Source organism: Eumetopias jubatus, unplaced genomic scaffold (assembly GCF_037043125.1).
Source record: "Eumetopias jubatus isolate StellerSeaLion01/CBP00866 unplaced genomic scaffold, mEumJub1_p1.0 scaffold_7, whole genome shotgun sequence".
NCBI lineage: Eukaryota > Metazoa > Chordata > Mammalia > Carnivora > Otariidae > Eumetopias > Eumetopias jubatus.
In genome coordinates, this window is record NW_028274813.1 from 13,743,371 (window position 1) to 13,757,167 (window position 13,797).

General features: G+C 45.2%; 1 protein-coding gene across 1 annotated transcript in view; it reads right to left on the reverse strand.

Moving 5' to 3' along the window:
* Positions 1 to 640: 640 nt before the first annotated feature.
* KCNK13 (potassium two pore domain channel subfamily K member 13) overlaps positions 641 to 13,797 on the reverse strand; it is a 103,581-nt gene continuing 90,424 nt past the window's right edge. The window contains exon 2 of the mRNA XM_028102765.2: positions 641 to 1,725. Within this exon, the coding sequence (XP_027958566.1) occupies positions 833 to 1,725 (893 nt within the window). The 3' untranslated portion in view covers positions 641 to 832. The remainder of the gene's footprint in view (positions 1,726 to 13,797) is intronic.

Sequence of the window (13,797 nt, forward strand, 5' to 3'; positions counted from 1 at the left end):
GCCCATTTAATTAGGCCATCCCCCCACCCCAGCCCCACCGTCCATAATGAGCACTCATGTAATCTTAGTTAATAAAGTGAGGATTTATTCAATTTTTAGTTCTAATAAATAGTCAGCCATTATCTCTGCAATGGGCCCTGAGCCCTGGTTAAAAAAAAAAAAAATGACATGGTCTCTGTGACCATTCAGAGGGAGGACGTTACGCTATATTCTTTTATTACAAAAGTGAGTCTCTCCACTACTTGGCGGCAGTTTCAAGGCCTGAAGCTGACTTTAGCTTCCTTACCACACGGAGGTCCCACAGACATCTTAGCCTGGCATTAGGATCTTAAAAATTAAAGAAAGGAGAAACAAAAAGCAGAGAAGCAGACACAGAGAGCAAAACAGGTGACTTCCCTCTCTGTGGCATTAGGGACACGTCCGTTCTGAAGGAAGCTCAGGGCCCAGATGTAGCATGAAACATTCCCCCCGCTTGTTTGAAGGGGCTGGGACGGGCAGTGAATCTGGATTCACAGAATCAGGGCATCAGGCAGAACAAGAGGATCTTCGTTTGGGATTTTTATTTCCAAATGAAGAACAGAGCAGCAGAAAATGGAGGTCTACTCAAACCCTCGCTCCCTTAGGTGGTTAAAACCCTGGAGGAAGATGGGTCAAGAAACAGCGCCAATGTCTTGGGCTGCTTTTGTGATTCATTCTTAGGACTGATTTAGACCTTAGAGGAGAAGAGCTTTCTAAGGCTGGGCCTGCAGAGGGTGACGGGACAGCTCCAGAGTCAACCCAGGCCCTCGTGGTCCATCTCCCGGTCTCCACGCCCAGCGTACGCTCCTCGCTCCTACCTGTCCCCACTGGTCTCTGCCAGCCTGTTGTTCATGATCGCGAAGGCCCCCACCCCGCCTGAGAACTCATTGTCCCGGGACAGCACAATGGCCTGGGGTGGGCAGCCATTGGCCGTCTCCGACAGCTGCTTCTGGAGGATGGCCAGCGAGACCTTATTGGCGGCCAAGAAGTCCTTCATGGAGATCATCTCCCCCGAGAGCCGCCGCCCGTCCGTGTCGCTGTCTATCACCCCATCTGTGTCTATGGAGATGCTGCACTGGTTCTGGACATTGCCGGGCATGATCACGTTCCTCCGTGACCGCAGGAGTCTCCTCTGGCATAGTCGGCAGCACCCCCCCTCCATTTTCCTCAGGATCCAGTTCACGGACTGTTTGATGAGGATGGAGATGACATTGAACAAGGAGTAGATGCAGCAGACGCCCATGAGGATGAACATGAAGTTGGCGAAGCGGTAGAGACCTTGGCTGTCATACTGGGCATTCTGGCTGCTGACAAGGTCCCCGAAGCCAATGGTGCTGAAAGCCACAAAGCAGAAGTAGAGCGAGTCGAAGTAGCTCCACCCTTCGATGGAGGTGTACATGGCCGAGGCACAGCAGGAGATGAGCAAGGAGGCCACGCAGAGGATCAGCATCACGTAGTACACGGAGGGCTTCCAGCCGGCCAAGCTATCCACCTCGCACCTGCCTGGGTTCTTCAGGCTCTCCTGGGGCAGGGCCCCCCGTCTCTGGAGCTGCCGCTGGTGGCACGACTTCATGATGTAGGCAATGACGGTGATCAGGCGCTCCAGGAAGAGGTTGAAGAACAGGATGGTGCTTGCACACCCAATGAGGCCATAAAAGATCAGAAAGATTTTTCCTCCTACTGTTGCTGGAGTTGTCATCCCAAACCCTGCAGGAGACAAAAATCAGAGGAGAGAAGAGTGAGGGAATGCGGTCAGGGTCTTGGCTGTGATGGCTGGCAAAGGAGGCGAAGAAACAGTTTCATAAGAGCGCTCAGTCCTAGCCTTTCTAGGAACTAGGGGGAGAACTCTCACTTCCTTTTGAAGACATGAAGTGTTGTTCAGAGCTGCATTGCTGAAAGCTCATATGGTGCCCTTGTGCAAATCAGAAAAAGGCATGTCTTCCTCCAGGTGGATACAGGCAGCAAAAAAAAAAAAAAATGGCTGGGTGATGAGGACGCGAGCTGGATTTCAGGCCTCCCCTCCGGACTTGGCTAGATGTCCTGTACAGTGCACAACCTGAACAACCATACTCAGCAGACACTGTTCAGACAGACAAAGGTTCATACAGAGAAAAGGCTTACACAGACTCATCAGAATTCATTTATTGTATAAATACTTATTCAGTGCCATTGCAGGAACTGAAAATTGAACTGTAAAAAAGCCAGAGCTGGTCCCTGCCCTCATGGAGCTCTAGCCTAGTGAGGTGATTACTACATTGTGTAAGGGTTGTGCTGGAGGAAGGGCAGTGTCCTATGGGGATGGCCAAGAGGGGAACCCATCTCAGACTTGAGGTTCTGGGAAGACTAAGCAGGGATACTTGAAAGCTACAGAGGAGTTAGGCAGGCAAGGAGAGGTATGTGTGTGCGTGTGCGTTTGTGTGCGTGTGCGTGTGTGTGTGTGTGTGTGTATGTGTGTGTGTTGATAGTAGTGTTCCAGGCCGAGAAACAGCCAATGCCAGCATCTGTAGAAATGAGAAATTTGTTCAAGATGTTCTCATCTTTTAAACAAAATTCTTCAAACATATACCTTCTATTTAGGGAGTGAAAACTGAGGTGTTGATTTTTATAGTTTGATCAAATAGAAAACGTCTCTCTTGCCTTTACCTCTTACTGTTCACAATTTCTACCTTCTTGACATTTCTACCCATGCACACAGACATGTTGCTAAGAATACCAACTACAGGACAATAGGCATCACTAAGAACACCAAGGAAAAGAAAGGAGCAGTGATTCACTCAGTATTTCTCACTGAGGGGTGCCCGGGGTCAGCCCACCCCGAGTGACATGGAATCCTTCCAAGCAAATGATTCAGTAACCATGAGAATTCTGATCTGTTTGAGGGGATGGGCATCAAAGTCTCTGAATACAAATACCATTCAAAAAATAAGTACTGAGCCTGCCTCCCTGGGTTCAGCTTTTCATTCGAGCCAATTCTTCTTGTCTCCATTTTTTCTTATTATCAAGTTCAGGTTCCTAACTTGGGCCCCATCATTGGGATCTTGAGGGCTCCCCCTTATCCTCTTTCCTGATGACATCCTGCTTGTCCCCAAGGTAATACTTTTCTTTGTTGCCACAGCGGCGCATGGCTGCCTCCAGCGCAGGCTGGGAAGTGGTCAGAGCAGACCTGGCCATGTGTGGGCTTCTGGGGTGATGGCCTCCTGCTCTCCTCGGGCAGAGAGCCAAGGGGCCACCCTTCCCAAACACCTAGCTACACATACTGTGTTACCATCTGGTTTTCCATTTCAATTTGATTTTCCTTCTGCAGCACACAAGGGTCTACATGAGTGTAGGCTGTTAACAGCCTATAACCAGGACACTGGAGGAAAATGGTGAATCTAGCTTTTTAGCGGGTTGGGACAGGATGATGATGTGGGAAGGAAGGATCGAGGGGCTGGAGATAGTTTCACTGGGAGTTACAGTTATGGACCCTAACGGTAGAGAGAAAAATAGACCCTCATCTCCTCCCTGGGAATTCCCTCGGCAACTCTTGGCACTGCAGGTTTCATTTATTAAATATCGTCATTATGTAAAGAAATACTTTGTCTTGGGGCACATGGGGGCTCAGTCGGTTGAGCATCCGACTCTTGGTTTCAGCTCAGGTTGTGATTTCAGGGTCATGAGATCAAGCCCTGTGTCGGGCTTCATGCTCAGTGTGGAGTCTGCTTGAAATTCTCTCTCTCCCTCTCCCTTTGCTCCCACCCCACCCCACTCCCGCCTCTCTCAAATAAATAAAAAAATCTTTTAAAAAAAGAGAAATACTTTGTATTTGCTGTGGTTTCTCTTGTTAGTATCTTTCATTCTAATCCCCAAGCTCAAGTTGAAATGAGGTGGTTGTAAGAGTGTAGAATTTAGAAAAAACTTACTGAGTTTAATGACTGAGCTGAGAGCAATGTCTTTCTCTCCCTGGGCCAAAGAACGCTGAGGGGTAACCAAGGTGTTGAATAGATGTTGGGGTACCTCCTCTGGCTCAGTGAATGCCCAGAAGCAGTAAAATTTGCAAATCTTTCTGCACTAAGAAATGAACAATGAAAGCTGGAGCCCCTGCCCCAAAGCTGTAAGGCCAAATGGGTCTTAGGGCTCTCTTCATTGGAGACAGAACTGAGGCAACAAGCAGAAAAAAAGGAAACATTTATCCAGGACCTTTTATTGACCCAACAATATTCCAGAAACTGGATAAAGGCATTGAAAATGGGGAAAGCTCAGAAATAACAAAGGAGGGGGGATGGGGGACAGGGAGGTTCTTGCCAACAATCAGAGGAGAACTTTCTCATGTAGCACAGGTTTTAAATGGGCAAACTTTTACTTCTCCAAAATCTTCCTTTCTGATCCCAGAGGTGACTTAATCATTTTAGTCTTGGAGAATAGGGCCAGTTAGGAATAGCTCTCAGCTGAAGTTGCCAACAATAATTTGTTAAGCACCTGTGAAGTTCAAGGGCCTTCACTAAGCGTTTGGGCCACACAATGATTAGCTGGACAAGGTTCTTGACCTCAAGGAACCTCGCATCCAGGCTGGGACAAGTAAACCGCTGTCTACAAAACAAGGCATAGAGAGTCAAAGGCCAAAATAAAGGCACAATGGAGTTTTCCGGCTTCAGGGGCCCAAATGCCGCCTCACTTGAAATGAGTGACGTATAGGTGTGTGACCAAAGCCAGCTGACAAGCTCGGTCAACGGACCTTTCCAATGAATGACACGTCTAGTCGATGTGGGGACATGTCCCAGGGATTTAAAATTTCTAGATTCTATCTTGTTTATTTGGTTTTAAAACATTCAATTTGATTAAAAGAACAGAGAAACCATGAGTTTCAATTACCTACTGTATTGGATTGGGCACCGCCATTTTTTCAATCAGCAAAAATGACAGCAAATGGCATACGTGGTAGTGAGGGAAAGCACTGGGAGGCAGCGTCCTACGGTCTGCAGGGAGAGGTGTTTCCACAGCTTCTACTACTCAAAGCTTAAAAGTGTGGAAGCTCATAATATGGGCTTATTCATAGAAAGCCTTTCCTTTTTTTGAGCCCCATAATACTGAACATTAGGGATGCCTGGGACTGGGAATAAGAAGCCTCGGGGTCCCTCTTGGTGGAGGAAAAGAACACAAGCGTCACCAAAGATCTGCCCTCTGCCAGGTATCACTGGCTCCTCGCACTCTTGCTGGGGAGCTGGGCGTTTAGTATTAGTCCACTAGTCCCATTTGACAGATGAGAAAAAGAAGACTACAGAAGCTAAGTAACTTGCCTAGAAGTGTAAAGCCAGAATTAGAACCTAGATTTGTCTCCCAGGCCTGTACTCTTTCCACCTGACCACGCTAAGTGAGTGTCAGCCACTGTCAGGTATATGCAAGAGTAGAAGCCAGGGAGGGAAATTAACCAAGCATCTATAGTTCCATGCTTTACATAGACACCCAGACCAGAGTGGCTGCCAAATCTGGTACCCAAATCAGGGGATTGGCTTGCATCAGAGACTGAAACCCTACAATTTTCATTTACTAAAACACATGTTTCTGAATGTATGTGTGCCTCTCCCAACAAGTGATGTAATTAAGTCGGTTTTAAAAATGGGCTACACCCCATGCATTTTGGTCTCCGTGTACTTCATAAGCACACAAATGAAACTGATTGCCACAGGTGGTGCTTTTCAGTATATAATTTATTCCCTGCGCTTCAAGCCTGAGGTCATCTGATTTGGGTCCAACCCCTGAGTCTGGGAGCACATGAGCTAGCTGACTGAGGACCGAAGGTTCATGAGTTTGGTTTGGAGTCCCAGGACTCCAAGGAAGCTTGCCCAGCAGTCTGCTTCATTCTGGCTCCCTTGAACCATTTCAGATCTGTTTCAATGTGACCCCTAGGGCAGCTCCTGGGACCAAACCAGGCTCCCTGGTGTCCTTGAGGCCAGGAACGAAGAGGCCAGAGACTGCCAGGGTCCTAGTTAACTCCAATAGAGCTTTTCATTTAGACCATGAAGAGAGGAGAGCAGACCTGCAGTCTCCCAGCATTTTATGTATATTCTGTTGACCACCATTCTTTTAAAAAAAATTAATCAAGTTAAAACATTGAAAAGCTTTGCATGATGATATTTTCAAACATACACAAAGGTAAGAGAATGCTATAATAAACCCTCATTTCCTGCTTTCAGCAATTGTCAACATTTTGCCAATCCTGGTTCTCCTAAGCCCACCCCACCTCCTTTATTTGCTGGAGCATTTTAAAGTAAATCCCAGACATCATGCCATTGCATCCATTAAGAAGGATGCACTGGGGCACCTGTGTGGCTCAGTCAGTCGAGCGTCTGACTCTTGATCTCAGCTCAGGTCTTGATCTCACAGTTGTGAGTTCAAGTCCCATGCTGGGGCTTGAAAAACAAATTAAAAAAACAAGAATGCATCTGTAACTGACAAGAACTTGGTTTTCCCAACATAACCACATTGTCACACCTAATAAAACTAACACTAATTTCTTAAAACCAAATAATGCCTTGGCCAATTTCAAATTTCTCAAAAATATCTTTCTACAGATCTGTATGACTCAGGACACTGGCAAGGTCCAAGCCATGTATCTTTTAAGTCTCTTTTATTCATTGAGAGCCTTCCCTCCCATTTTTTATGCCATTGATTTGTTGGGTCAATGTGTCCTGTAGACTTCAATCACAATTCTTTCTAGAAACACTTTTTAAAAAAGATTTTATTTATTTATTTGAGAGAGAGAGCGAGAGAGAGAGTGAGCACAAGCGGGTGGAGGGGCAGAGGAAGAGGGAGAAGCAGACTCCCCGCTGAGCAGAGAGCCCAAAGTGGGGCTCGATCCCAGGACCCCGGGATCATGACCAGACTGAGCGACCCAGGCGCCCCTAGAAACATTTTTTTTAAAAATATCTATTATAAGAGTGTGCTCAGATGCAGCAGAAAATCTCAAACGCTGTTTGGGGACATATAAATTGGCATAAACTGTCTAGAAAGCGATTTGGAAATGTCTCACGCATCTTAAAAATACTTGTATCTTTTTCTCTCTTTTGTTTTGTTTTGTTTTTAGGAATATGTCCCCAAAAAGATCAGAAATGTGACTCATTATGTACATTGATGTTCACCATGTCTTTGCTTTTAATAATGAAAATCCTCAGCAATTTAAATGTCAGATAATAGGGAAATGCCTAAATAAAGCAGTCATTAAATTGAAGCCATTAAAATTACATATTCAAAGAGTTTTTAATGACTAGAGAAAATGTAAAGTGGAAAAATGCAGAGCCAAAGTGTGTCTGCAGAATGACTCAAGCCTAGTGCATGGGGTATCCTTGTTAAATATTTGTTGGATGAAGGAATAAACTTTCTAAAATGCATTTGTGCAGATATATATGTATATCTGCATATATCTTTCATATATATATCTATATATCTATATATAGATATATATATGGTGGCAGTGAAGATTTTGCTTTTGGTTGCCAGTAATAGCAAATCATAAATAGAGGTGGCTTAACATGAAGGAGATATATTATCTCTTAGAACATGAAATCTGGAGGTAGGGTAGCCCCAGGGATTAATTGGGTGGCTAGTTGGGTGGCTTTCCAAAGGATCTATGAACCAAAACCATTTCACCTTTCTGGCTCTGGCCCTGTCAACAGGTTGGGCATTAACTCCTCACACACGAATGTCCAGAGCCAGAAAATGTTGTGTTCCTGCCTTGTGTATATCTTTCTAAGAGCAGAGAATCTTTCCGAGAAACCCCCTGGCAAAATTCCCATCATACATCATTAATTATTACAAGCCCCCTTCTCAAACCAATTATCTATAAGAGGAATGGATTTCCTCTTAGACTGGCCAGGGTTTACTGGAGTTCCTTGGGAAAGAGACGGACCCCAGGACTGACAAGGTCTGCCACAAACGTATATATACAGAGAAAAACAACATAAAGGGAAAGAAACAAAATTTTTAATCAGGTTATTTCTAGATGGTGATAATTTGGGTGATTTAATTTTTTGTAATGCTTTATATCTTTCATTACTTTTATTTATTTTCCTTTTTTTTCTTTCTTTCATTACTTTTAAGCTAAGAAAAATGCGTTAAAATATTCTGGAAGATTTCCCCAAATGGCAGACAAACACCTGCCCAAAACAATCAATGTTTGGGCATTGATTCATTCTTCTCAATACACTGAGAATCAGTTTGACTTGCATAAACTTTTCATCTTTTTGATTCGGGAATTTTAAGCCTCTTTGTGTGAGATGAAACTACACAGGGGTTTGTGGGTGTTTTTAAACAAGACCTTCCAGTTTTAACTGGGATGGAAAGAGGGCAAAAACAGACCTCATGGTGGGGCACCTGGGTGGCTCAGTCAGTTAAACCTCCGACTCTAGGTTTCGGCTCAGATCTTGATCTCAGGATCCCTGCTCAGTGGGGAGTCTGCTTCTCTGCCTTGCTCCCTGCCCCTCCCCCCACTCACCCGTGCTCTCTCACTGTCTCTAAAATAAATGAGTAAATCTTAAAAAAACCCCAAAAACCAAAAAAGAGACTTCATGGACTATTCTTATGGGGAAGGAAATAGGGCTCCAATGATGGAAGACTTGAGGGTCAGTCTTTATGTGGACTATGGAACCACAACTGTTGGAGCCTAGAGGAACTTCACAGCTTTCTAGGCCAAGCTTTCTATGTTATAGGTGGGGAAACTGAGGCACTGAAAAGCCAGGTAATCTTGTGGGGTGGAGGCTTGGCTTGAATCCAGGCTCCCCATCCAGACTGCCTTCCCTTACTCTTGTTGCCTGTAGTAAATTGTTTTTCAAAGATGATTTTGAGCAAAATGCTCCCATCCCTGTAAGAGGTGAAGCCTATTTCCCTTCCCCTTGAATCTTGGATGACCTTGAGACTTGCTCTGACCAATCATATGTGGCGGAAGTCATGCTGCACTAGTTGTAGGCTTAGATGGTAAGGAGCCTAGCAGTTTTATCTTTCTCTGGACCCCTGAGTCACTGTATAAAAAGTGTGACCATTGAGCTGGAGAGAGAGTCCCAGCCCTCCCCAGCATTCCAGCCTCCTCAGATATTGGGTAAATCCATCTTGGGCATTCCAGCCCCAGTCAAGCCTGAGGTATACCAGGGGGTACCTTGTGGAGCCAGAGAACCACTAGTTGAGCCCAGTAGATCCACAGAATTGTGAGAAACATCCATGATTGTTGTCTAAGCCACTAATTTGGGGGCAGTTTGCTACATAGCAATGAATAAGGAAACATCTCTCTGGGGCTTGCAATTTTTTCAACAGGCATCTTCTCCCCACCATTTCTGGGCTGCTCCAGCTCATCCCTTCATGCTTCATTGATAATTGGGTATAAGGGATTTTAAAGAATGTCAAGAGGAGGTCTGCAAGGCATTTGGAATTGAATGGAAATTCCACTTGTAAATCAAGCAAGTTGTTAAGCCTGTGTGATTTTAAGGAACAGACACCAGCTGAGGGCGCTGGGAGGGTGGGATGAAGAGGGAATTCTACGGTTAATACATATTTGGGTCATTTCCGGCTTGGGGCTATTATGAATAGCATTTCTACAAACACTCTGGTGCATGTCCTTTGGTGAACAAATATACACATTTCTCTTGGCTACCCACACTTAGGTGTGGAAGTGAGGATTCACATATTATATGTTCAGCAAAGTGGATGCCCTGATTTCCCCCACCCTCATCAAGGTTTGAGAGCCCCAGCTCCTTCATATTCTTGCCAATATTCATTTTAACCTTCTGGTGGGTACATAGTGGTCTTAATGAACATTTCCTTGATGCCTATTAAGTTGAGCATCTTTTCATATGTTTTGTGGTCAGGTGGGCATCCTCTTTAGCACGCCTATTCAAGTACTTTACCCATTTCCTTTTTTGTTGTTGAATTCTAGGTGACACAGAAACAGTTCACCAAAGGACTAGGCCTTGGGTGGGTTCCCAATTTACTCAGTGAATTTACTGCCCATCTAAGCAAGGGCATTGGTTCACATGACCTGTTGGCCAACCTCATCTTGCACAACACTCATTTCTCCAATGGAGAATTATTTCTAACATTTCTTATGCTAGCCAATATTCCCTACAGTGTAGACTTTGATAACAATATTTATAATGCTTAAGAGTGACCTCTTGAAAGTAGACTGCAGAGTAGACACTGTCATTGAAGGCTAACGTCCTCTAGGGTATAAGCTGAAGTTAATTTACACAAAAGTGCACTTCCCTGTTTATTTATTTATTTTAATTATAATTTTTTTATTGTTATGTTAGTCACCATACAGTACATCATTAGTTTTTGGTGTAGTGTTCCATGATTCATTGTTTGCATACAATGCTCCATGCTATACGTGCCCTCCTTAATACCCATCACCGTGCTCACCTCACACTTGAGTAACCCCCGTACACCGGTAAATCAAAGGCAAAGGTACAAGCTAATCACTCAAAATCCTTTTTTCAAGACCTTCTACAACTTTTAAAAGTCACTGCCCTCCCATCCCAAACACCATTTGTTGGGTTCCACAAGACAGAATTCTGCCAACAAACAGAATTTCGTTTTGGCTTGATGGGATTTCACACTGCACCATGTTTGTGTTTACCATAATCTCCCTTACAAAAACTAAAAAAAAAAAAAGGCAGTCCCTACTAATGATTAAAATCAGGCTAAGAATGTCTCTCCTTGGGCCTGGTTCTTTCTTCACAAACCACCACTGGAAAACTCCCAAGAACGATTGGTGAGATGTAAAACTAGCCTTGTCTGGTCTGTCTGGGGTTTCCTCTGTAGCCCAGCAATATGCCCTTGTGGCTCCCGAATGCCTAATAAATCAGGTCTGCACAGTACAGCTTCAGTGCTCGACTGGGGGCATGGCAGGCCCTTCAATTCCATCCAGGCATGGGCATCCAAGCCCCGAACCCTCCCTCACCTATCTGGAAATGAGCTGGCGGGGTAGGTGGCAAGATCAGGTAAGTGAACAGATATTTACCGGATGGGTCAGATGGGTAAAACCTTGTCTTAGCAACTTAGGTAAAACGGGGAGAAGATTGGACCCTGTTACTTTAGAGAAAGAAAGTACTGCATGCTAGGAATTAAAACAAAAAACAAACCAACAACAACACTTCAGGGAGTGCCAGAGTGGTGATGGAGGTTTCCCTTAATAGAACTTTGGGGTAACGAGAAACTGGGACAAATCAGTCCCTTAGGATGCGTGTACAGGAAGTGTGGAGGGAGAGGTGTGAGCACGGCGGGAAGAGGTGGGCGGCCATCTGTACTTCACAGGCTGTGAAAAGCGTGGATGAAGCTTTATGAGTCTTCTCAAGAAAATGCTTGAAGACAAGGGTTTATGAGGGTCAAGTGTTCACCATCAAAATTTACTTCCTCTTGGATCATTTCTGGATGTTGAGGAGAAAACTGTTGGAGGCAAGTGTTGACGTGACAGTCCAATCAGGCAATATACTTATTAGGTTGCACGCACTGTGCCAAGAGCATAGGCAAGGTGGGGCAAGGGTGGGTGATTACAAGACAGCTTCTGCCCTCCAGGAGCAGCAACCCTGGTCCAGGAGATAAAGTACTACAACAATACGTAAGAAAAAAACCTTCACTAGGCTGTTTACCAAGTCAAGTAAACTCTTTTTCTTTCTTTCTTTCTTTTTTTAAGATTTATTTACTTGACAGAGAGTGCACAAGAGCGCGAGTGGGGAAAGGGGCAGAGGGAGAGGGAGAGAGAGCATCTCAAACGGACTCCACGCTGAGCTTGGAGCCTGAGGAGGGGCTCGATCCCAAGACCCTGAGATCAGGGCTGCAGCCGAAATCAAGAGTCGGATGCCTAACGGACTGAACGACCCAGGCACCCCAAGTAAACTCCTTTTCTTTCTTGCTTTTTTTTTTTTTTTAAGATTTTATTTATTTGAGAGAAGAGAGAGGGAGCATAAGTGGGGGGACAGGCAGAGGGAGAGGGAGAAGCAGACTCCCCGCTGAGCAGGGAGCCTAACACGGGGCTGGATCCCAGGACCCTGAGATCATGATCCCAGCTGAAGGCAGACGACCAACCAACTGAGCCACCCAGGCGCCCTGTAAACTCCTTTTCTGAGTCACCTGCAAACAACATAAGAGAGAGATGGAAAACTTCTGCCAAGCTTCGGGGAAAATGGACGGTCTGATCACACCTTTATTTACAGAGAGGTGAGTGAATAAGGTAGAAGCAAACCATGGTCACTTAGGACAAAAGTCTTGAACTTCAGTACACATGAATATTCCCGAAGGAGCTTGTTAAAAACTACAGATTTTCAGGCCTTGCCCTCAGAGATTCTGATTCAGGAGGTTGAAGAGAACCAGACAACTGGCATTTTAAATTAGTTCCCATAGTGATTCTGGTACAAGGACCACAGGGACCACTCAGGGCGATACCACTAGCTGGGGTCAGGGCACAGGGGCAAGAGGATCAGAAAGAAAGGTCATGTCTGCTTGGGTAAGATTCTGAAGTAGGTTCCCACCAAAACCAGTGAAGGGTGTGATACTTCTGGGATCCTAGAGGCAAAGGCAACCTTAATTTCTTTGGTGTAACAATATATGATGCAGAAAACATTCAGATGGTACATTATATCTGAATGAGCTGTCTTCAGAAGTTCTGGAATAACTGTGGGGCCAGGACAGCAGCAGACATGAGGACAGCCGCTCCCCTTCCTTTGCATTGGTAGGACTTCCAAAGTAGTCAAGGACTTCCTACTTCCTCCATTACCTACGGCAACAAAGACAATGAAGAGAAGGAAGTGGTACTTCCTTCCTAGCCAATCCATTTTCTGGGATGGAACCAGGTGGGTGCTGTTCTTGGTTTATTTTTGTAAAATGAGGTTTGGGATTGTTTGGGTTGCGGGGAGGAGGGAGATGCAGGAGCACAACTGAGGGCTGAGGTGGGCATTGGTTCTAAATCAGCTTTCTGCATGGGCATTTGCTCAGCACCTGCTGCCATGGTAGCCCCCCCTTGGTAAAGAAATAGACCCAGATTCCGTGTTCTAGGCAGTGCTTCTTGACTATAGTACCTGAATCAATGGTTCCAGAACTACCCAAGGAACTTGTTAGATATGGACCCCTGAGCCTTCCCTACTGGATCAGCATCTCTGGGGCTGAGCCCAGTTCCCAGCCTGGGTATTAATGATTACCCTAGAGCTGGAGAATCATTGTTCTAGAGTTTTCCATTCAAGACAGGAGTGCTCAGTGATGTAAGAGACCAAAGGAGGGTTGGCAATAACTTCCTACTTTTAGGAATTTGATAACTGCACTCATTATTTGCAGTTATGCAGTTCATAGCTTCACCATCTGGTGGTGAGAAAAGCAATGGAAATACTGATTTTGGGAATTTCCTCCTTCGTTCTATAACCTACGGGTTCAGGAGTTCTCTGGGTCCTTAAGCACAAGGCCATTTGACTCTTTATTCCAGCTTCTGGAGCTGGCACATCAGTCACATAAGAGGATGAAGATGATGGTGGTGGTTTAGATGGATGGAGCATTCATTCTGAGCCAGACGCTATGCTTAGTGCTATACACGAACTCACTTCTTCAATCCTCATACCAGCCTTGCAAAGTGGGAATATTATGTCCCCCCTCTTGTACATGAGAACCTGAAGCACACAGAAATGACAAAACGTGCTCGGAGTCATGGAGCTAGCTAGTTAGGGGCCTGGGTTCTTGTCCAGACTCTTAATAACCTAAGTGTGTGATGGTCACAATGTATTCAGTTGTCCCTTTGGTAGAACGAGGATAGGGCGGCCCAGATGAATTCTA